Consider the following 24,014-nt stretch of genomic DNA (forward strand, 5'->3'; position numbering starts at 1 on the left):
TCTTTTAAAACATTCAAACAATCCACGCTATTTCCTTCTCATTTTGTCCCTACCATCTCCAGTATGACTACCCAGTCTTTCTTACTGAACAGTTCACATACTTGTCATATCAGGCGTGCCCAATGGGTACATTTATTGGAACTATTCATTCCTATAATATTAATATTTGCCAGAACTCCCAAAATGTATAATCTCAGTCTGCTCTCTCTGTGTCTTTAACTCATATAACCAACTGCTTTCTAGACATCTCAATTTGTATGTTTTACAGGCACCTCAAACTCTACAAGTGTTAATTATACACATTAACTCAACCCTCCCCCAACCCCCCCAAAATCTTCCTCGTCCTATGTTCCTCATATCTCAGGATATGGTACCTTTCTATTAGGTCATCTTTCAAATCTTAAACTTGGGAGCCATCTGACCCTTTCCTCTAATTCTCTACATCCAATGAATCATTAAATCTTGACAATTATTTTTCCTAGCAACTCAATTCCAGTCCTTCCTATATTCTATCTTGCTCTGTCATCTCATTTTGTCTCCCCTACACCACAGCCTGTTAACTAGTCTCTCTACATCCACTCTTGCCTCCTCCATTCCTTTCTACTCAAAGCAGTCAAAGTAATCACTCCCCTACTGAAAATGTATTATTGTTCTTTCTGTGGCATGTAAGATCTTTTATGGTCAGGCTCCTTTCTATCCCTTTGGCCTTCACCACCAGTCTCTTAAGTTTCAGTGTGGAATTTTCCCACTCCCCAACATTTTATCATCTTTCTTCAAGCACATCATTCCCTCCACCTGTAATAATCTCTTCCCTCCCCATCAGTTTAGCTAAAGTCTACTTATCTCAGTCACTGCTTACCCTCTCATTCCTTAGAAAGAACCTGACTCCAAAATTAAATTCTTTTTGCTGTAACATCTCGTGGCTGTTGCGAAGGGGTACTTTTTCCTCTACCCTCCCATGTTTAGTTCTTGGAGACTTGCAGACTAAACCGACAAAAACAGATTAGCAAGAGATAAAACAGATATAATCACATATCTATGGGAGTTCACAGAAAAATGTGACTCGAGGCAGTGGTTAGAACTTGGGGCTTATATACCATCTTTTATGGAAGGGAAGGAGGAGAATGGTATTTATGGGAAAACAAGTGACTTTTGGGAAAGATAAATGAGCTCTTATGAGAGTAGATGGAAAATATGTTGGTTTTGTTATAAAGTCTTTTTAGGTGTGGTGCTGATTTGCAGTCTCCAATGACAAAAGTCAGTCTTCCCTGGTTCTTCTCCCAAGGAAGGGATTTATGGCAAGAGTTCTTCTGAGTTCTTTTGAGAGGCTCTGTTTTTAGGCAGGTAAGAGATTTCAGGAACTCAAATGCCTCTGCTCAAAATAATTTTTCTGCCACAGAGATGCATTCTGGAACCCTTCATATGGCATTTTCCTTCCTTAACTCACAACACACATTTCTTTAGCCTTTATGTTCTCCTCAAGACTGTAAGCAAATAAAAGCTGATGCCAATCTTCTCTTGTTCAGTGAGTATTCCCAGCACCTTTAAATCAGTCACATGTGTAAATGAACTAGATATTCCCTGGTAAACTTGCCAGCCTATGTGGAGCAGACACTTGATTATACAAGAATAGCCTGTGCTAAACAACAATAGACGGCTTCACATGAACATAGGAATCTTCAGCTGCTGTTTTATTTAAATTGCCTAAGTGCTCTGCACTGAATTTGGGTAGACGGGCTCATCTTATGCCTCTGGATAAAGGTGGTAAACGACGATAACCCTTTAAAAGAGGCAGGGACATTTTTATACTTAAGATTTGAAACAGATGCTAGGCTGTTTTCATGACATAACCACTAGTTTAAAAAAAAAGAAAAGGAATTCATTTCATTTTTTTAAGGACTTTAGGAGACAAAGCATTCGATCCACAGGTTCTTTTACTTTGCCAATCGACGTTTACAGGGCCTACTGGGAAGCAAACTCCGGATTTTACCGAGAGAAATAAAACCCAAAACCCGTTTCCTCACATGCTGGGCGTCGGGAAAGAAAACCTGTGCGCCTCCTGCTGGCTCTGCCTCCAAAGGTACAAACGTAAACAATTGAGGGCACACAAAAGATTTCACCTGATCCAACCCGGGGAGCTCCAGGGCCTACGGCCCGTGACGTCACCGGAAACGTCTGCTTGTGACGCTCAACGTCCCTCCCTCTTGAACGGGGCGCCGGAAGCAAAACGGAGTGGACGCGCACCCGCTTCCGGGCCCGGTCGCCATTTCCAGCGGTTGCAGGTTCTCACGAGTTTTGGCCTGCTGGGACAATGAGCTATGACTACCATCAGAACTGGGGCCGCGGTGGCGGGGGCCGCGGTGGCGGGGGCCGCGATGGCGGGTCCCGCAGTTCCGGCGGGGGTTACGGAGGAAGCTATGGAGGGGGCCACGGAGGGAATCGAGGCTCCGGAGGTGGCGGCGGCGGCGGCGGAGGAGGGGGTGGTCGAGGCGGCCGAGGCCGACATCCCGGGCACCTGAAAGGCCGCGAAATCGGCTTGTGGTACGCGAAGAAACAAGGCCAGAAGAACAAGGAAGCGGAGAGGCAGGAGGTAATCTGAGACTCGGTAGTGGAGGGGGATGAAACCGGACAGGTTTTCTTTTCCATCCTTCGACCCCTAACTTTTTCTTTCCTTTTCGGGTTTTTAACTGGTGCATGTGCTTTGTGAAGTGCAAGTGTTGAAGCTTCCAGTAGTGGATATTAATAGCGGTGAACGTTAGCCGTGCGCATCTGACCTGAAGCAGTTGGGATTTATGCGAGTGTATACTTTGCTTAAAAGACGTGAGAACTGGGGACAAAACAAATGTTAAATTCAGGGTCCATCCGAAATTAACTTTTGGGGGGTGTCACTGTCATAGTATATCTGGCTACCCTTTCCCTTAATATAATTAATGTCACTTTCTTTGCCTGATGAGCTGTAAAATTATGGTTTTATACATTAGACACTGGTTTGCGCGGAACAAAAACTATCAAGCACTATTTTTGTAGATCCTTCAGAAGAGTACTCCAACTTCCACTTAGTATTAAAATAGGCACACAGGTTTTTTGTTTTTACGTTGGGCGTTGGGCTATGGAGGTTTCTGCTGATGAGCAGCTCCTCTTTGAGAAGGAAACCTAGGATCCTAGAAGTGGAAGAAATTTCAAGAGATGATTTGGCTTAGTCCCTTGTCTTCAGGTTGGTAATTGTCCATTTGATTTGTATCCTGAAGACTTGTAGTAAAGGAAACATTAAAGTTCCCTGAGTGGCCTGTTCTAATGATTATATATGTGATTAAACCGAAGTTTTCTTAATATAAGCTTTATAAAAGCTTTTTACTGACTTTAAAAGCATCTTTCATATTAGATAGAGTGTAATTGAATCACCATTTAGGCTTCTGTTTTTAAATCATTCCATTTCTTTACTTTTCTTTTACCCATGTCATTTTTGTTGAATGGGGGGGGCCTTATCTATTTATCTTCACAACTTATATTCTTCTTTAAATATATATATATTTCTTCAATAACTAAAAATTAACTTGTTCATTGAGCAGACTTTTTTTTTTAAAGGGAAGCACATCTAAGTCATCTTGAAATTGGAAGAATAATTGAGTGATTAGTATAGAGTTCCTAAGAACTCTTTATCAAATTTTATTTACCTGTTTTTTCACACAAGGTTTTTTGCATGTTGCTATGGGGGTCTGAAGAATTATGATATTCAGGGAGCTTACAGTTTAGTTGGAAAAAGTAAGAACTAAACAGACGAAACGTTAAGTAAATCAGGAAAAATTCTTCATTATTATTTCCATCTGAAGCCGGTTGTGCAGTGGGTCATTATGAATTAAACTCTTGATTTCCACCACCTCCTCAAACCTCCATTTTAGTAAAAGTCACTACCATTTATTCACTTGCCAAGGCCAAAATGAGATTTATTTTTGATTCTTCTCTTTCATTTCAGCAAGTCTGTTTTCTCTTCCTTTTTAATATATCTCAAATCTAACTACTTATTTCCACAGTAATTACCATAGATCAAGCACCATTTTGTTGTCTGTCCATGGCTCTTAACTGGTCTCCTATTTCTACTCCTCGTTATTAAGTCTGTCTTTTGTAGAGCCTTAGATCATCTCATTCTCTAGCTCACAATTTGAAAGCCAAGTCAGTTCCGTCTCAGTCTCATATGTTTCAGTGCATCCTAACATGTTTTGCAGGAATCTTGGCAATTTAGTTTCTACATATCAGGTTTCCCTCTATGTACTTACCTTTCTGAGCCTATGTTCCCAAGATGTAATTAAAGCTTTTGTAATCATACTTTTATTTTTGCTTTTTTATTGTAGTTCTCATATCATTCTCTAAAATGTATGTCTCCATTTTCTCTACTAAATATGATCATATTTCAGTAATTGGCTCATCCTGCCTCTTTCTTTGATCACGTTCAAGCCCTTTGTGATCGCTTCCCAGTCAGAATTTCCATAGCTTTTACTTTTTAAGTAATACCTGTGTTTACAAAGTGACTGCATTCTAAGGATGCACGCTTATTCTTTCAACAGATATGTTTTAGGATCTAATATATTTGAAACAGTATCATAGGCACTGTGTTAATAAGCTAGATATAGTACCTACCCTACAGAAATTGTGGTGTGTTAGGCACTATAGGGCGGTTAGAATACAATGTTAAAGAATTATAATAAGGAGGATGTGGGCTTATCCCCTAACTCAAATTAGGAAGAGCCTAGAAGATTTCCCAGAAGAGGTAACCCTTAAGCTGAAACTTGAAAGATAGCAAAGTATGTCTGTGTTTGTGATGTTGGGGGCTTGGAAAGGGATTTTTAGGACGAGGCAGCAGCATGTGCCACAACTTAGAGGTCAGGAAGACCACGTTCAAGGAACTGAGAAGGGGGTAGAGCAGTGGCTTTTACACTTTTGACCGTTTCCCACAAAAAGGGATATATTTTAATTTGCAACCCAGTGCACACACGTATGTAAGTGAACAAAAAGTTCATGAAATAATGTTTAATTACCTGTACATTGCCCTGGGGCTTTTGTTCTTGCTGTTTGTACCTTTCTGCCTTTTTTAAAAATTAATATTGGTCATGATCCTTTAATTTTACAGATCGCAGTATGAAAGCTCCTGGACTAGAAAATAAGCAGGGCTTTGAAATTCTTTCCCTTAAGAACCCTGGCAAGTCATTAAAGCGTTTCAAGCAAAACATGAAATGATTGGATTTGTGTTTAAATTCACCCTAGGTAGCAGCATAAAGAATGGATTGAAAAAGAGGCAATCCTGGGACTGGGAGACCAGTTAAGTAGCTCTTGCAGTAATTAAGGTGAGAAATGACAGCTTGAATTAGGACATTGCTAGTGGAGATGGAGGGAAGCGGACAGCTTAAAGTGATTTAGGAGGTAGATTCAAAATGATTCTATCTGGAGGGAAGGGGAAGGCAGGTGTGAATGGATGACACTAATGACTATATAAAGAATTGGCTTGATGGAGGAAGACAATGGACTCAGCTTAAGCACACTGAGTGTGATATTGTAGGGCATACAAGTGGTGATAGCAAGGAAGTTAAAGGCTGTGTGGACCTGATACCTAGAGAAATCTAGGCTCCAGGTGAACATTTGACAGCTTGTGGGCCTATGGATAGTAGTTGTAATATAGAAGTGAATGAGAAGAGGAGTGGGTGCAGGCCTGAACTCTGTAGACCATTGCTTCTCAAACCTGAATCACCTGGCATCTTGTAGCAATGTAGAACTGGGGTGGGTCCAGAGATTCAACTTTTCTCACAGGCTCCCGGATGATGTCAGTACTGCTGGTCTGCAGAGCACTCGGGCTGTACAATGTAGAACAAGAAAATTTAAAGGATGGACTGAGGGAGAGAAGCTTGAAAGAATCTAGGAAGGAATAACCAGAGAAGAGAAAAATAAGGAGATGGATGTTGTTTTGGAATCCAGGACTATCGTTTAGGGAGAAAAGAGTTTATGAAAAACGGAAAGTAATCAATAGTGGCAAACACTGCACTGATACCAAGTGAGGTAAGAGTTCAGAGTGTCTTGGATTTAGCAACAGGGTAATTGGTAACCTTGATGAGAGCCCTTTTTGTGGAGTGGTGGAAGTAAAAACCAGATTGCACTGGAGTGGCGAGAGGAGAGAGGAAGAAATGGGGGTACCTCCAGGCAGTTCTCCTGTGAGAAGGAAGAGGAGAAATAGGGGTGGGAGAATTCAGGACAGGATTTTTGTTTTTATTGTTTTAAAAGTGAAGAGATTTGACTGTGTTCAAGTTCACATACTGATGGTAAGGAGCCAGTGGAGAGGAAAAGTAAATATATCAGAGAAGACTAAATTATCATGCAGTAGTAGTAGACAGCCCACAGATCTTAATAGCTTATAACAACAAAGGTTTGTTTTCTACTCACATTACTTGACCGTTGGAGTTCGCTAGAGTTCTCATGAGAATGAGGTCCATATAGCCTCCCACCCATCTGGAGCATAACTGGTTTTGGTGGCAGCAGGGAGGGATACAGTAAATCGCCCCTGCTTCCTAGAAATTCCCATTCATATGGCCATGGGAAGTGCACTTCTGCCTTATATCTGTGAAGAAGCAAACCAGAATATTGATGTACAGCCTAAAGACTACTAGAGAGAGATCTAGGAAAGGAAGATAAATCTTAATCGGAGATAGCCCTGAGGAGGTGGAAGGAAGGCTGCAGGGCTTAAGTGGAGAGGTTAACTTTAAATAGGAAAATGTATTCCTCTTCCATTTCAACAGAAAAGAAGATAGCAAAGGATGGGTTTTGATACAGGTGGGTTTGGGTTTGGTGGCAAGCGATTGAGGACTTTTCCTTTGGGTTTTGTTTTCTTTATGAAATATCGTGTGTAAAATGTCAAGGGTGAACGGGAAAGTGGTATTGGTGTGTTACAGAGAATGGAGAAAGTTTGAAGCAGTTACAGATAATTAGAAGCTGATGAGAAAGACAATTTGCTGGATATAATTGAGGGTCTCCTTTGCTAGGAATTTCCAGTTAGAAGCAGAAAGAATATTTGAAGATGTCCAAAGGGGGGGAAAATAATAAAAAAATCAAATGCCTTGATAAAAGTCGTGAACCATAAAATGTGTGTCTGAGATTCTTCAGGCAGGGGGTGAGGTAAAGTGAAGGATGATGGAACTGGAAAAAGGTTAGGAGGGACGTAACCTACAGAGAATCAGGCTAGATCCAGGTTTGGAATTTCAGCATTCCTAAATTCACTGCCCACAGCCTTTGGGGGCTCATTGTGCAGAGAACCACGTTGAAAATAATTTTTTTTAAGTGTATATTATGTTTTTATTAAAAAGTATAAAATTTTCAGGGGCTATTTCAGTTTTCAGTCATCCCACCTTTTTCTGGATATCTAAAATTCATTTAACAAGGTGAGGAGGAGAACTTTGTTCTGCTAGTAGAGGTAAAAGCTTCAAAATGTGAAGTTCTCTTTGGTTGAAGAAATGATTTAGTGTGAATGAGTTTCATTGGGAAAGCAATCAGTCTTAAATTACTTAATCTTTGCCATTTTGAAGGTGAATGAAAGAAACTATGGCTGTGAACCCTTGAGGTGTTTGGAAGGGGTGTAAAAATTAAGGAACCTGTGCTTAAGGATGACTTTATGTCCTGGGGCTTCCTTTTCGGAGGAGGCTTTAATCAAAGTATTGCTGAGGATTCTTACATTTCTAAGGGCCAAGAAAAAACACAGTAATCAATAACTATCTTATGTAAGTACACAGAGCAGTAAATGTTAATACGTACTGAAGACCTACAGAATTTAAAGCATAGGGCAAAAGTGTTTTAATAATGATCCTCTGTGTTGGGGGTCCCCAAGACCACCCTCAGGTCTGAAATTTACTGGAAGGAGTCACAAATCTCTGAAAAGCTGCTGTACTCACAGTAGCTGTTCTTAACAGCAAATTATTACAGATTAAAATTGGCAAAGGTAAAGGTGCAAACGGTAGAGTCCAGGAGAAACCAGGTACAAGCTTCCAGTCCTAGTAGAGAGGGCATATTCTATACTACGGAGAAAAGGTACATTAGTCTAATTTATTAACCATTTAAAAAAGATTTCTATGTAGTACAATTATTAAAAAGCAAAAAAATTTGGACTTTATTTTTTGAATTTTTCAAATTTATTTTTTATACAGCAGATTCTTATTAGTTACCTGTTTTATACATATTAGTGTATATATGTCAATCCCAATCTCCCAATTCACCCCATCACCACCACCACCCCTGCCACTTTCCCCCCTTGGTGTCTGTGCGTTTGTTCTCCACATCTGTGTCTCTATTTCTGCCCTGCAAACTGGTTCATCTGTACCGTTTTTCTAGGTTCCACATATATGCGTTAATATACGATATTTGGTTTTCTCTTTCTTTTTCTTTTTTTTAAACATCTTTATTGGAGTATAATTGCTTTACAATGCTGTGTTAGTTTCTGATTTATAACATAGTGAATCGGCTATACATTTATATATATATCCCCATATCTCCTCCCTCTGGTGTCTCCCTCCGACCCTCCCTGTCCCACCCCTCTAGGTGGTCACAAAGCACCCAGCTGATCTCTTTGTGCTGTGCGGCTGCTTCCCACTAGCTAGTAGCTATTTTACATTTGGTACTATATATAAGTCCATGCCACTCTCTCACTTCATCCCAGCTTACCCTTCCCCCTCCCCATGTCCTCAAGTCCATTGTGTACATCTGTGTCTTTATTCCTGTCCTGTCCCTAGGTTCTTCAGAACCATTTTTTTCCTTTAGATTCCATATATATGTGTTAGCATACGGTATTTGTTTTTCTCTTTCTGACTTACTTCACTCTGTACGACAGACTCTAGGTCCATCCACCTCACTACAAATAACTCAATTTCGTTTCTTTTTATGTCTGAGTAATATTCTATCGTATATAGGTGCCACATCTTCTTTATCCATTCATCTGTCTGTGGACGTTTAGATTGCTTCCATGTCCTGGCTGTTGTAAATAGACCTGCAATGAACATTGTGGTACATGACTTTGAATTATGGTTTTCTCAGGGTATATGCCCAGTAGTGGGATTGCTGGGTCATATGGTAGTTCTAGTTTTAGTTTTTTAAGGAATCTCCATACTGTTCTCCATAGTGGCTGTATCAATGTACATTCCCACCAACAGTGCAAGAGGGTTCCCTTTTCTCCACACCCTCTCCAGCATTTATTGTTTGTAGATTTTTTGATGATGGCCATTCTGACTGGTGTGAGGTGATATCTCATTGTAGTTTTGATTTGCATTTCTCTAATGATTAATGATGTTGAGCATTCTTCCGTATGTTTGTTGGCGATCTGTGTATCTTCATTGGAGAAATGTCTATTTAGGTGTTCTGCCCATTTTTGGATTGGGTTTGTTTTTTTGATATTGAGCTGCATGAGCTGCTTGTAAATTTTGGAGATTAATCCTTTGGCAGTTGCTTCATTTGCAAATATTTTCTCCCATTCTGAGGGTTGTCTTTACGTCTTGTTTATGGTTTCCTTTGCTGTGCAAAAGCTTTTAAGTTTCATTAGGTCCCATTTCTTTATTTTTGTTTTTATTTCCAGTTTTCTAGGAGGTGGGTCAAAAAGGATCTTGCTGTGATTTATGTCAGAGTATTCTGCCTATGTTTTCCTCTAAGAGTTTGATAGTGTCTGGCCTTGCATTTAGGTCTTTAATCCATTTTGAATTTATTTTTGTGTATGGTGTTAGGGAGTTTTCTAATTTCATTCTTTTACATGTAGCTGTCCAGTTTTCCCAACACCACTTATTGAAGAGGCTGTATATCTTCATTGTATATGCTTGCCTTCTTTATCAAAAGTAAGGTGACCATATGTGTGTGGGTTTATCTCTGGGCTTTCTGTCCTGTTCCATTGATCTGTATTTCTGTTTTTGTGCCAGTACCATACTATCTTGATTACTGTAGTTTTGTAGTATAATCTGAAGTCAGGGAGCCTGATTCCTCCAGCTCCATTTTTCTTTCTCAAGATTGCTGTGGCTATTTGGGGTCTTTTGTGTTTCCATACAAATTGTGAAATATTTGTTCTAGTTCTGTGAAAAATGCCATTGTTAGTTTGATAGGGATTGCATTGAATCTGTAGATTGCTTTGGGTAGTATAGTCATTTTCACAATGTTTATTCTTCCAGTCAGAGAACACGGTGTATCTCTCTTATCTGTTTGTATTTAATTTCTTTTGTCAGTGTCTTATAGTTTTCTTCATATAGGTCTTTTGTCTCCTTAGGTAGGTTTATTCCTAGGTATTTTATTCTTTTTGTTGCAATGGTAAATGGGAGTGTTCCCTTAATTTCACTTTCAGATTTTTCATCATTAGTGCATAGGAACACAAGAGATTTCTGTGCATTAATTTTGTATCCTGCTACTTTACCAAATTCATTGATTAGCTCTAGTAGTTTTCTGGTAGCATCTTTGAGTTCTCTATGTATAGTATCATGTCATCTGCAAAGAGTGACAGCTTTACTTTTTCTTTTCCGATTTGGATTCCTTTTATTTCTTTTTCTTCTCTGATTGCTGTGGCTAAAACTTCCAAAACTATGTTGAATAGTGGTGGTGAGAGTGGGCAACCTTGTCTTGTTCCTGTTCTTAGTGGAAATGATTTCAGTTTTTCACCATTGAGGACGATGTTGGCTATGGGTTTGTCATGCATGACCTTTATTATGTTGAGGTAAGTTCCCTCTGTGCCTACTTTCTGGAGGGTTTTTATCATAAATGGGTGTTGAATTTTGTTGAAAGCTTTTTCTGCATCTATTGAGATGATCATATGGTTTTTATTCTTCAATTTGTTAATGTGGTGTATCACATTGATGGATTTGCGTATATTGAAGAATCCTTGAATTCCTGGGATAAACCCCACTTGATCATGGTGTATGATCCTTTTAATGTGCTGTTGGATTCTGTTTGCTAGTATTTTGTTGAGGATTTTTGCATCAATGTTCATTGGTGATACTGGCCTGTAGTTTTCTTTCTTTGTGACATCTTTGTCTGGTTTTGGTATCAGGGTGATGGTGGCTTTGTAGGATGAGTTTGGGAGTGTTCCTCCCTCTGCTGTAGTTTGGAAGAGTTTGAGAAGGTTAGGTGTTAGCTCTTCTCTAAATGTTTAATAGAATTCGCTTGTGAAGCCATCTGGTCCTGGGCTTTTGTTTGTTGGAAGATTTTTAATCACAGTCTCAATTTCAGTGCTTGGGATTGGTCTTTTTATATTTTCTATTTCTTCATGGTTCAGTCTTGGAAGGTTGTGTCTTTTCTAAGAATTTGTCCATTTCTTCCAGGTTGTCCATTTTATTGGCATAGAGTTGCTGGTAGTAATCTCCCATGATCCTTTGTATTTCTGCAGTGTCAGTTGTTACTTTTCCTTTTTCTTTTCTAATTCTATTGATTTGAGTCTTCTCCCTTTTTTTCTTGATGAGTCTGGTTAATGGTTTATCAGTTGTGTTTATCTTCTCAAAGAACCAGCTTTTAGTTTTACTGATCTTTGCTATTGTTTCCTTCATTTCTTTTTCATTTATTTCTGATCTAATCTTTATGATTTCTTTCCTTCTGCTGACTTTGGGGGTTTTTTGTTCTTTTTTCTCTAATTGCTTTAGGTGTAAGTTAGGTAGTTTATATAAATAGAGATGTTTCTTGTTTCTTAAGGTTGGATTGTATTGCTGTAAACTTCCCTCTTAGAACTGCTTTTGCTGCATCCCGCAGGTTTTGGGTCGTTGTGTTTTCATTGTCATTTGTTTGTAGGTGTTTTTTGATTTCCTCCTTGATTTCTTCAGTGTTCTCTTGGTTGTTAAGTAGTGTATTGTTTACTCTCCATGTGTTTGTATTTTTTACAGATTTTTTCCTGTAATTGATATCTAGTCTCATAGCATTGTGGTCAGAAAAAATACTTGATACGATTTCAATTTTCTAAATTTACCGAGGCTTGATTTGTGACCCAAGATATGATCTATCCTGGAGAATGTTCCATGAGCACTTGAGAAGAAAGTGTATTCTGTTGTTTTTTGGATGGAATGTCTGTTGAAAGTGTATTCTGTTGTTTTTTGGATGGAATGTCCTATACATATCAATTAAGTCCATCTTGTTTAATGTATCATCTTGTTTAATGTATCATTTAAAGCTTGTGTTTCCTTATTTATTTTCATTTTGGATGATCTGTCCATTAGAGAAGTCCCCTTCTGTGATTGTGTTACTGTCGATTTCTCCTTTTATGTCTGTTAGCATTTGCCTTAGGTATTGAGGTGCTCCTATGTTGGGTGCATAAATATTTACAATTGTTATATTTTCTTCTTGGATTGATCCCATGATCATTATGTAGTGTCCTTCTTTGTCTCTTGTAATAGTCTTTAAAGTCTGTTTTGTCTGGTATGAGAACTGCTACTCCAGCTTTCTTTTGATTCCCATTTGCATGGAAAATGTTTTTCCATCCCCTCACTTTCAGTCTGTATGTCGCTAGGTCTGAAGTGGGTCTCTTGTAGACAGCATATATACAGGTTTTGTTTTTGTATCCATTCATCCAGCCTGTGTCTTTTGGTTGGAGCGTTTAATCCATTTACATTTAAGGTAATTGTCGACATGTATGTTCCTATTACCATTTTCGTAATTGTTTTGGGTTTCTTATTGTAGGTCTTTTCCTTCTCCTGTGTTTCCTGCCTCGAGAAGTTCCTCTAGCATTTGTTGTGGAGCTGGTTTGGTGGTACTGAATTCTCTTAGCTTGTCTGTAAAGGTTTTAATTTCTCCGTAGAATCTGAATGAGATACTTGCTGGGTAGAGAAATCTTGGTTGTAGGTTTTTGCCTTTCATCACTTTAAATACGTCCTGCCACTCCCTTCTGGCCTGCAGAGTTTCTGTTGAAATAATCAGCTGTTAACCTTATGGGGATTCCCTTGTATGTTATTTTTTGCTTTTCTCTTGCTGCTTTTAATATTTTTTCTTTGAATTTAATTTTTGATAGTTTGATTAATATGTGTCTTGGCATATTTCTCCTTGGATTTATCCTGTGTAGGACTCTCTGTGCTTCCTGGACTTGATTGTCTATTTCCTTTCCCATATTAAGGAAGTTTTCAACTATAATCTCTTCAAATATTTTCTCAGTCCCTTTCTTTTTCTCTTCTTCTTCTGGGACCTCTATAATTCAAATGTTGGTGAGTTTAATGTTGTCCCAGAGGTCTCTGGGACTGTCTTCAGTTCTTTTCATTCTTTTTTCTTTATTCTGCTCTGCAGTAGTTATTTCCACCATTTTATCTTCCAGGTCACTTATCCATTTTTCTGCCTCGGTTATTCTACTGTGGATTCCTTCTAGAGAATTTTTAATTTCATTTATTGTGTTGTTCATCATTTGTTTGTGCTTTAGTTCTTCCGGGTCCTTGTTAAACGTTTCTTGTATTTTCTTTGTTCTATTTCCAAGATTTTGTATCATCTTTACTCTCATTACTCTGAACTCTTTTTCAGGTAGAGTATTTCCTCTTCATTTGTTTGGTCTGGTGGGTTTTTACCTTGCTCCTTCATCTGCTGTGTGTTTCTCTGTCTTCTCGTTTTGCTTAACTTACTGTGTTTGGGGTCTCCTATTCACGGGCTCGTAGTTTCCATTGTTTTTAGTGTCTGTCCCCAGTGGTTAAGGTTGGTTCAGTGGGTTGTGTAGGCTTCCTGGTGGAGGTGCCTAGTGCCTGTGTTCTGGTGAATGAGGCTGGATCTTGTCTTTCTGGTGGCAGGCCCATGTCCGGTGGTGTGTTTTGGGGTGTCTGTTACCTCTTTATGATTTTAGGCAGCCTCTCTGCCAATGGGTGGGTTTGTGTTCCTGTCTTGCTAGATGTTTGGCATAGGGTGTCCAGCACTGTAGCTTGCTGGTCGTTGGGTGGAGCTGGGTCTTAGAGTTGAGATGGAGATCTCTGGGAGAGCTTTTGCTGTTTGATATTACATGAAGCTGGGAGGTCTCTAGTGGACGAGTGTCTTGAATTTGGCTCTCCCACCTCAGGCACAGGCCTCACACCTGGCTGGAGCACCAAAACCCTGTCAGCCACACGGGTGTTGAAAAAAAGTCCTTTTGTATCATATTGATCTGTTTTTTCTCTTTCTGACTTACAATTTTGGGCTTTTGTGTCTGTCAGTAAATCGGTTTTGCTGCAGTTTGTAATTTCCTAATGCTTTCTTATCAGCTGGAGTTTTGCTGTATTGGACTTTTTAAGTGTATGAGCATAATGATGCTTTTAGTAAATCCTTTAATAATTTATCAGCAGAAGTCTTATGGAATTCCCTAGAGATCTCGGTGTATTCTTTTTGTGTGTGTTTTACTTCTTTAAAGGGAAAAATGGTTTAACACAAAAGTCATATATGCTCATTCAAAAAGCTAGATACATCCATGCATTTGATAGACTTTTCAGGGGTATGTACTATGTGCCAGAATTATATCTTGAAGAAATACTGCAAAAGGCATAGAATATGAAAAGAGAATAACCTTTTTAAAAATTAATAGTAGTGAAAGCAAGATCCCGTTGCACGTGTTTTCTGCATCTGGCTTTTTTCATTCAATAACTTGGCCATCTTTCCTGTCTGCACACCTGGGGGAAAAAAATCTATGCACTCTTTTTTTTACTTACTGTGTTTACTTATAATTTAGCTAATCATAATTTGCAATTATAAAAGGGCAGTCTTTAAAAGTTCTTATTCTTACTGTGTACAGTGTACCTCATATTTTCTCTTCCATGTATTCTATACTAAGAAAACAATCTAACTCATATTTTCTCTGGTGTCCCTTTTTAAGTAAATCTCATTCTCTGAGGTAACTGCATCGTTTGGAATATTATTTTCATGAGCACTGATCATTTTATTTATTCCCTCTGAGCTCAGCCCTCTTACTTCCTAATTTACTCCTCCTCATAATGTAAGAGATTTAAATGCTCTTAAAATGCTCGTTGCAACCAAAATAGTATTTGCAGTTTTTAACTTTTGTTTTTACCAGAACATTTGAGTTTTAATAAATTTAATTGTATCTTTTAAAATTTAAGATAAGGAAAAGATTGTAACAGTATTATGCAAGGGTAGGAAGTAAGGGAACCAAAGTTTTAATAAGTGACGTAAATATGATTTCTTTGCCAGTAATAGTAAAGCTAATTTTATAGACATATAGTAGAAAAGGGTCTAGAGAGCAAGTGTGGGGTGACTTTAACTTTCTTTTATATATGTTTGTTGAACGCATGTTACTTTGCCTTTATTGTTTTAGTCATCAAATAATTTTGCACATGCTTTCTCACCCTGATGAGGATGCTTTTTCTTTGCACAAAATAGAGAGCTGTGGTACATATGGATGAACATCGAGAAGAACAAATTGTGCAGCTGCTACATTCTGTGCAGGCTAAGAATGATAAAGATTCAGAAGCACAAATATCCTGGTTTGCTCCTGAAGATCACAGGTAAAACAAAAAGTATTCTTTTAAAGATGAACAAAGAGTGACAATTCTTTCAGAGCACTGGCCGGAAAAAAAAGATAATAAAAATAACATCTTTAGGCTCTTCTATAAGTGAAATTTAGCCTCAAAGTAATCTTTTTTCTTATGTAGATTGAGCAAATTTGGTGAAATATTTAAAAATTTAGGTGGCATATTTATTCCCACAGGAGATCTAAATGGTAGGAATTGTCTATATAGGATGTTGATGAAGTTATTACTTAGTTCTTCCTACCCATCATCTTTGTATTTCCGGAATTTTCTTGTGGAGGAGATCTGTAAGAAGTTAAATTGCTGCTGTTTTAGGAAAATCATAGGAACTGTATCATCAGGGGCAAATTAGAAGTCGTTTCTCTGGGGCTGTGTAATGTAGCATCCCACTTATAGCTCAGAAAGGGTGGCAGGAAAATGAAGTTGTGAAATAAAACATGGCTCAGAAAACTTGATAAAGAGAAACACTGTGAGTCTTTGCAATGGAGGAATTACTATTGGGTGGATTTTTATTTTCTTAACTACCACAAGGAATAACCTGTCTGGCAGTGTCTTATTTGTAGGGCGGAAAAAAAATTGAGTTCATTATAAGAATCTAAGTATTTTCAAATTGCTCTACTAAGAGAAAAGAATAAAGGCTTTTGATTTTGATGACTTTGAAATCATTAAACAACATATATTATTTTGTTTCAGGGCTTGAGTGGCTCTTCATTCAATCTTTATCATTTTTTATTTTGTCAAAATAGATATGGGACTGAAGCTCCTGCTGAGAACAAACCAAACTCAGTAAAGAAAGTTGAGGATCAGGAAAAAAAATTGATAAATCAAGAAAAGAGGCCATTTAGAATCAGGGACAAATATATTGACCGCGATTCTGAATATCTCTTGCAAGAAAATGAACCAGATGTAACTTTAGACCAACAATTATTGGAAGATTTACAAAAGAAAAAAACTGACCTTCGGTATATTGAAATGCAGGTAATGGAAAGCAAGATGGGGAAAAACTTTTTACTTGTCATCTCTTCTGACACTTGATAAAAATGTATTTATGGTTAGAGGTAGTTGCCTGATATAAATCAGTGAGATTGCTCAACAAGCCATCCTCTGGGAATTTTTTTCCCCCTTATAGTACAGAAAAGTAGTGGGAATGGAATTACACATAAGTAGCCTATCTCATCTACAATAGTTTATATGGTGACGAGAAGAAATATCTGAGAAATGGTAGTGCAGATGAAAAAAAATCACACTTAAGTTTAACATTTCTAGGCCATTTTAGTGAGATGTCATAAGAGACAAGGGTGGTTAGAATTGTAAAGTTTTTTCTTTTAGAACATCTAATCCAACTCTTTCGTTTTACAGATGTTAAATTCCTCAAAAGTTATATGATGTGCTTACGTTCACCACCACTTTAAAGACAGAGGTCTTTAAATTCTGAAATTCTGAGTTTTTCCAGTATTTTCTTTTCCTGCTAGACAAGATATTTTACAGTCCTTTCCTGTTAAAACATAAAATTGAATGCTTTATGGATATTCTAGAAAGAGATGTAATAAAACGTTCACTTTTTTTTTTTAAGAGAAAATAGTGAGGCAATTCTGAGGGCTATGTCTTGAATATGCAAATATGTACTGCCATTTTTGAGAAAGGCAGATTATCACATCTCCTGTAGGAAAGAAAGTATCTATTGACTCTCACTGCAGGTTGGATATCCTCATTAGAACAGATCAGCAGAGGTTATCCAGGACCAAATTGTGTAGCTCTTTGATGCCTTTTGAGTGAAAATATGATTCGGGGACAGGAGTTTTCAAGATGTATTAATTCAGAATATTTTAGTTGTCTTATAGCCTTAGGAATAGCTACTGTCTCTGTTTGCTTTGTATGGAGGACAGAACTCAAATATTATTGAAGATGAGTAATTGATCTAGTTCAGAGAAAGTTAGAAGAAATGTGCAAAACAAAAACAGTTGGTGGTCTCCCTCTTGGTCAGGCACTGTTGTAAAAGCTTCACATGTACTACGTCATTTGAACCTCTCAACAGCCCTGTACAAGAGATTACGCATGTCTGTTACAGAGGAGGAAAAAGAATCTTAGGTTAAGTGACGTATCTGTGGTTGCACAGCTCGTAACAAAACCAAGTCTAAAATTTAGGTGTGTTTAAGAGCTCAACTTTTTAATCCTTGGTAATATGCCATATTTTTCTTTCAGTTATAAATTTTTTTAAACATTATTTTTCCACTTTTTAGATGCCTGTCATTCTCCTGTGTTTACCAAAGACTAAATAAGACATTCCCTGTTCTCAGACAGCTTATAATCTCATTGCTAAGTTCATTAGTTCTTTTTTATAAAAATTCTTTGTCTTGACACCTCACATAAGCTGTGAGGTAATACTTTTGCACTCTTAACATATGTATCTATGATATATTCTGTTTACCAGGATTATAATTTGATTACATTTCTTTTGTAAAAAAATTAAAAACTTTTTTTTTTAATTTCAGCATTTCAGGGAAAAGCTGCCTTCATATGGAATGCAAAAGGTAAAATAAATATACACTATTTAATTTGATTTGCAAAATGTTTAAATACATATTTTTAAAGCTCTGTATCAAGAAGAAATATAAATTAATGAACCTTTCCCTAAAGGATATTCTTGGAAGTTCATTTTATTCCTTTGAATTGTTGAAGGACTTAAAAAAAAAAAACAAAACCCAGTTCTGAAACAATTTTCCTGAAGTTTTCTCATATGTCCATGAGTTTAAAAATAGAATTTTCACTTGTAAGTTGCTTTGGATAAATAACCCTTGCTCTTAATTTGAGATCAAATATTTTAATTAAAATTGGGGCACTGCTGAAAATACAGTGCTTTAATTAACTTACTATGTTTCCTCATACAATCATCCTGTGTAGAATAATATAGTCTCCTATCCTTCTCTGACTTCTCAACCTTCCTTTATTTTTCTTTCCTTTTTATAGCACTTACTACCACCTGACATGTGTATCTTCCCCTCCTAGCAGTGTAAGTTCTTGAGGACAGAGTCTATTTTGTTCACTATGTACCTCTTGACTCAGAACAGTGCCTAACATTCTGTAGACCCCCAGTAAATATTTGTTGAATGAATGAATCACATTCTACTTCTCAGTACTTGCCACCTGTAATTTCAGTGTTGAAACTTGGAACTTGTTCTGATATATATGAGGTGGTAGAATAGATAAGAAATTTTTAAATGGTGGGTTTTCATGTTAGATTGTTTCATAGATAAAGATACCTCATGACACCCCTTTGAAGTAGTGGGATGGCTTTGTTAGTATGGTGAATATTACTTTAAAAATACTCGTGTTTATCTAAACCTTATAAGAAAGAAGATCTTTCCCAAGTAGGCAGTTTTCTAGATATCTGACTTTTAGTCATTTGATTTAGGTATTTAAAACTTGTCTTTATTTTAATTATTTGAAAGGGAGTCGTCTTAAATTATACTCTTCCTTGTTCTTGAAAACAGTATACAAAACTTGTCCTGCAGACAAAGCCATATTTATGATTTATGATATAAATCCTTAATGTTCCTAGTAGTTTTTTAGGTATCAGGGGATTTGCCTAGTACTCAGTAGCCCCACATGTCACCATTCTTTTTAATTTATGTTAATTCTTATGTATGGGTTTATAACCTGTCTCTTCTTGTTCTTGTCAGTGTGTTTTTCATTAACAGAGCCATGGCTCTGTTCTTTTTGTAATTTGGTGCTTCTTATCTCTTGAAAACTGGTAGATCCAGATATCCAAACTGCCAGCATTGCATATAACAGAATTTTAGAAGTATTAATATGCTTGTTAAGAACAATTACCTTCAGTTTGGTAGGATTTTGGTAACTATCTTTTCAGACTTAGTCAACATGTGATGTTCTTCACTTATTTTCCCTTTTGAAATAGGAATTGGTAAATATGATCGATAACCATCAGGTAACAGTAGTAAGTGGTGAAACTGGTTGTGGAAAAACCACTCAAGTTACTCAGTTCATTTTGGATAACTACATTGAAAGAGGAAAAGGATCTGCATGCAGGATAGTTTGTACTCAGCCAAGAAGAATTAGTGCCATTTCAGTAAGTAATCTCTCACTTTTTAAAATTCCCCACTTTGTTTTCTGTTCTCCTATGTAGTCCTGCTAGAACTTACTGATTTTGAAGGTTGGGGTGATTTTTTATTAGGTTTAAGATATGTTGCTATAAAAGCAAAATTTGGTTAACAAGTATTTGGTAGTAAAGCCCAAAAAATTAACCTCTCTCTCTGTTAGTGATAATAGATGTTTAGGAGTCAAGATAAATTAAAAATCCAGACAATTTTCAGTATAAAAGTAAAAGAACAAAAAATTGATAATGTTTATAGAATTGATTAGGAGCTTCAAATAATCTGCATCATTAGATGCTTTACATTTTACTCCCTGATTCATTCAATACTGTTTTCGGCACTCTCTGATTGTTTTTTTCAGTATATAAGTACACTGAGTGGTGGTAGCTGTATTTCTGACGTTTTAATGCAATTCAGTAAGAGGGAATTTATCGTAAAAAAATAAGGCATTGTTTCAGGTTTATCATTAAGCAGGTATAAGTACATGTTTATTACAAATAACATTTTTTGTGTTTAGTTAGATGACCTAGTTAAATATATGAGTTATATGTTCTTTAAAAATGTTTGGGGTTTCTTACAACATTCATTGTATATAGTACATTTATTTCAGTGTTATGGAATTCTGTGTGTAAATTTAAATTATGAAGATTTATGGTTGTATTTGGTTTTATGATAGTACTATTTATTACATCTCTAAGTCATTTAATACAGAATCTGGTCAGGAACTGCATTACCAATTATAGCATTGTTTTGTAGGAGCTACTATATACGTTTTAAACTATGGTTTCTAAGAGATACTATTTTAAAAAAAGTAAAGCAGCAGTCTTTATGGGAGGACGATATTCCTAGAAATGGCATAGGTTCATAGAATGGTGAAAAGTAAGCCATTTTTGTCACAACACTGTTATATAGCCTAACTTAAGTTAAAAATCTAATCTTATCATTTTCACTAATATATGAGTGTATATATTGACAGTAAGGAGAAATGCAAATTAGGTTATTTCTTTGCTTATTTTTCTAAGATCTGTTGGTATTTGAATGGGCAGTTTAATCAGTAGCAGAAAGTGAAGTAATGGTCCAAGTCAGTTTATATGGGATAGAATGAAAACTTTTCCTTCTGAAGTATTATTTCTTAAAAACTAATCATGTCATTTTCTATTTCTAACCTCATAAATCACTGTTCTGCCACTAGATGACTGTTGGTTACTTTTAGTTCTACAAATCAGTGTTGGATTATAAGATTTCATCTGTCTAGAGCTTATCTTTGGCAGCCATAACTTTAAAAACATAACCAAGAACTAGAAGTTAAGCCTACCAATCTCTACGAAAAAGAAACAAATGAAAAATAGTATCAACGTATGTTTACCCTCAAATTATATACAAGTTTTACAAGTTTAGATTACGATTTCCAACTTTTTTTTAAAAAGACAAAGGTAGAGAGGATTTATAGAAAGTTGCTTTGAAAATAGTTATGAGGGAGAATTTCAGAGGAAATGAGAAGTAAACATAAGAAGCAGGTAGTCTTCATCTCTTAAGGGACACAGTTTTAGATAACCTCAGATTTTAATATGTTTCTGTTTTTTTAATTCTGAAAATCTATTGGATAGTGTTTCAGCAACCAGATTTTCATAGGCATTCACGATATTTACTGTAAAGGAGATGTTTTCTTTGTAACTGTACTTTATTTTAATTAAAGGTTGCAGAGAGAGTGGCTGCAGAAAGGGCAGAATCTTGTGGCAATGGTAATAGTACCGGATACCAAATTCGTCTCCAGAGGTAAAGAATGTTCACTTGTTTACAGGTAGATTTTAGTGAAACTTTGAAATTAGAGATCCAAAAGAAAGATCATTCCCCTATTTTTATGCTGATTATTGCTATTAGAATTAAAGTAACTGCAACATATGAGGCTTGCAACCCACAAAATCATTTTTTTAACCCAAATTCAGATTTGGATTGCCATTTTAAGATGTCTCTTACATTATGGAATGATTAGAAAGATAACATTTTTCCTGGTTATATGTTAGTAGACCATCACTCACTCTGAAAAGGAGTTGACATCCTGTATATTTTGATACCACCTGCAGCCACTGACTGACTGAATTTAGTTTTGTGTCTTTAACCCCCTATCCCATTCCACTGTATTTCTTTAGTCCTTCTCTGCAGGTCAAGATTCCATTAACCTTTTTAAATGAATTGATTTTCTAATCACTGAACAGAAGTTTAGTTCCCTAAATATTTGGTCTTTTTCTGAATAGTAGCACTTTTGCTTTTAAAAAGAAATCATTAACGTTGTATCATAACAGAAATAATGTGTAATGAACTTGAAGCTAGTATGTCTCATTACTGTATCATTGTAAGGGTTCCAGTAACTAAAATTTAAGTATGAAGTTTTTCATTAAAACTGAAAAAAAATTTTTAAATTGAAGATATTCTTTTAAACTTTTGTAGTACTTAAGTAATTTATTAGTAAAGAAAACCAAGAATTAACTCATGTCTTTCATTCACAGTCGGTTGCCAAGGAAACAGGGTTCTATCTTATATTGTACGACAGGAATTATCCTTCAGTGGCTTCAGTCAGACCCGTGAGTATGTTTCAACTCAGGACATTTAGTTAAATGTTATCAGAAGATGTAATTAGGAAATTGGATTTTATTAATTTATGTAAAAGTAAAATGATTCTGTTTTTGAATTTTGTGCCGAGTAACGAACTTTACACTTCTGCTTTAGGCATTTGTCCAGTGTTAGTCATATCGTGCTTGATGAAATCCATGAGAGAAATCTACAGTCAGATGTTTTAATGACTGTTGTTAAAGATCTTCTCAATTATCGACCTGACCTGAAAATAGTTTTGATGAGTGCAACATTGAATGCTGAGAAATTTTCAGAATATTTTGGTGAGTAAAATTTATGGTTGTTACTTTAGAAAGTTATCAAAAAGCCATTGAAACAGTTTTTTAAAGAAAACTAATATAGTGCTAGGTACAGAGTAGTCAAAATAAATGTTTAGCAGTTCATTTTATTTGAATATTCATCTACCCTCTAGTCTCACAGAGAATTGGGCCTGTTTTTTAAAAATGTGGCATCATCTCTGTTCTTATAGTGAAGACATGTAGCCTTTTGGTGCTTCCACCAGATAATTAAGGTGACATCAATGAAGTCAAAGCACAGATTTGAATAATTTTATAAACTTTTTTTGTGATTCTTCTGTGGCTTTTATGTAATATCACAGGCTAGGGTGGCAGTTTGCTAATAACAGTAATAACTAGCAACCACTGTGGAATACCTTCAATGTGCCAGGTAGTGTATTTGGCATGTCTTCATCAGTCCTCATAATACCTTGTGAAGTAGGTGCTATTCTTATTTTTACAGATGAGGAAACAGCCTCAGAGTAGTTAAGTAGCTTACCCAAGGTTGCATACTTAACAGAGACTCAAGATGATTTGAAACTAAATTTGAGGGAATTCCCTGGCAGTCCAGCCGTTAGGACTCAGTGCTTTCACTTCAGGGGCCCAGGTTCAGTCCCTGGTCAGGGAACTAAGATCCCACAAGCTGCACAGAGTGGCCAAAATATAAAAAAAGAAACTAAATTTGACTAGCTGCAGAGTACATTCTTTTAAAATTATGCCTTACTGTCTCTCCTGCTTAAATTGTTGGAGCAAGGAGAAAAGGGAATTAAAATGGAATAGAACTATAATGTGTTTATATTCAGCCCGGTTGACCCTCAAAGCCTTGTGAGATTAGTTGAGCATATTATACTTTGTCTTTGTCTCTGTCTTAGTCCTTTTTGATGAGAAATCCAGAACTAACTTTGAGTAAACTTACGCAAGTCAGAGGCAAAGTTTGGTGCCACCTCAGATACTTTGATATGTGTCTACAGTGTTGGCCTTTGTTTACAGTGTATATGGTTTATTTTGTTCGATACAAAAAACCTAAATAGCATTTAAATAACAATACTAAGACTTATTTTTTAACTAATGATTCTAAAATAGTAAGCAACAGTTTAATATTTGGTCAGGTCTTACTTTAACTATGTTTCTTCTTTCCGTAATTCTGGATACCACAGGGGTTACATTTCTTACGTAGATTTCACTAAAACTTAGGTTCTGATGGCACTATCTTGGCTAATGATGAAGAGAAGTAGACTTAATAGGTCTTGAATCCAACTTAAAATACTCTATTTTTTGGTATTCTGGGTTATTTGTAGAACTGTGAGATGTGTGTACAGTTTGGTAACAGTAAATCAGTACTGAGTGAACACTAGACTGCTGGTTTTATTAAATTAGATATGGAAAAATAAGGTAGAGCTGTAAAAGTGTCAGGACCACTTTCTGAAGTTAAAACTAATGGAGTCATTGTCCTATTTACAGTCTGTTGAGTTGTTTTGGGGTTTTTTTTTTTGAACATTCAAGTACAGATTTATGTTTTATCTACCATGATA

The 24,014-nt window shown here is 36.5% G+C and overlaps 2 protein-coding genes across 4 annotated transcripts in view; one reads left to right on the plus strand and one right to left on the minus strand.

The window, feature by feature from the left end:
* The window catches only part of ARHGEF26 (Rho guanine nucleotide exchange factor 26), a 279,113-nt gene that overhangs the window by 67,361 nt on the left and 187,738 nt on the right, over positions 1-24,014 (minus strand). The window contains exon 15 of one of the 2 annotated variants that reach the window (XM_089910975.1): positions 1-5,843. This exon is cut by the window's left edge and continues 67,361 nt beyond it. In XM_089910975.1, coding sequence (XP_089767101.1) covers positions 5,794-5,843 — 50 coding nt within the window. In that variant the 3' untranslated portion in view covers positions 1-5,793. The other variant, XM_089910976.1, reaches the window with a different exon arrangement.
* DHX36 (DEAH-box helicase 36) overlaps positions 2,294-24,014 on the plus strand; it is a 51,277-nt gene continuing 29,556 nt past the window's right edge. For both annotated transcript variants that reach the window (XR_002645882.3, XM_022582809.3), the window contains exons 1-8: positions 2,294-2,590; positions 15,316-15,440; positions 16,211-16,442; positions 17,957-17,995; positions 19,381-19,551; positions 21,273-21,352; positions 22,084-22,158; positions 22,304-22,470. Coding sequence is in view for 1 of the 2 variants with exons in the window: in XM_022582809.3 (XP_022438517.2) it covers positions 2,312-2,590; positions 15,316-15,440; positions 16,211-16,442; positions 17,957-17,995; positions 19,381-19,551; positions 21,273-21,352; positions 22,084-22,158; positions 22,304-22,470 (1,168 nt within the window). In the remaining variant the exon portion in view is untranslated. The remainder of the gene's footprint in view (positions 2,591-15,315; positions 15,441-16,210; positions 16,443-17,956; positions 17,996-19,380; positions 19,552-21,272; positions 21,353-22,083; positions 22,159-22,303; positions 22,471-24,014) is intronic.

This window comes from Delphinapterus leucas, chromosome 4 (genome assembly GCF_059928025.1).
Source record: "Delphinapterus leucas isolate spDelLeu-1000000601 "Yukka" chromosome 4, BTC_Dleu_Yukka2, whole genome shotgun sequence".
Taxonomy (NCBI): domain Eukaryota; kingdom Metazoa; phylum Chordata; class Mammalia; order Artiodactyla; family Monodontidae; genus Delphinapterus; species Delphinapterus leucas.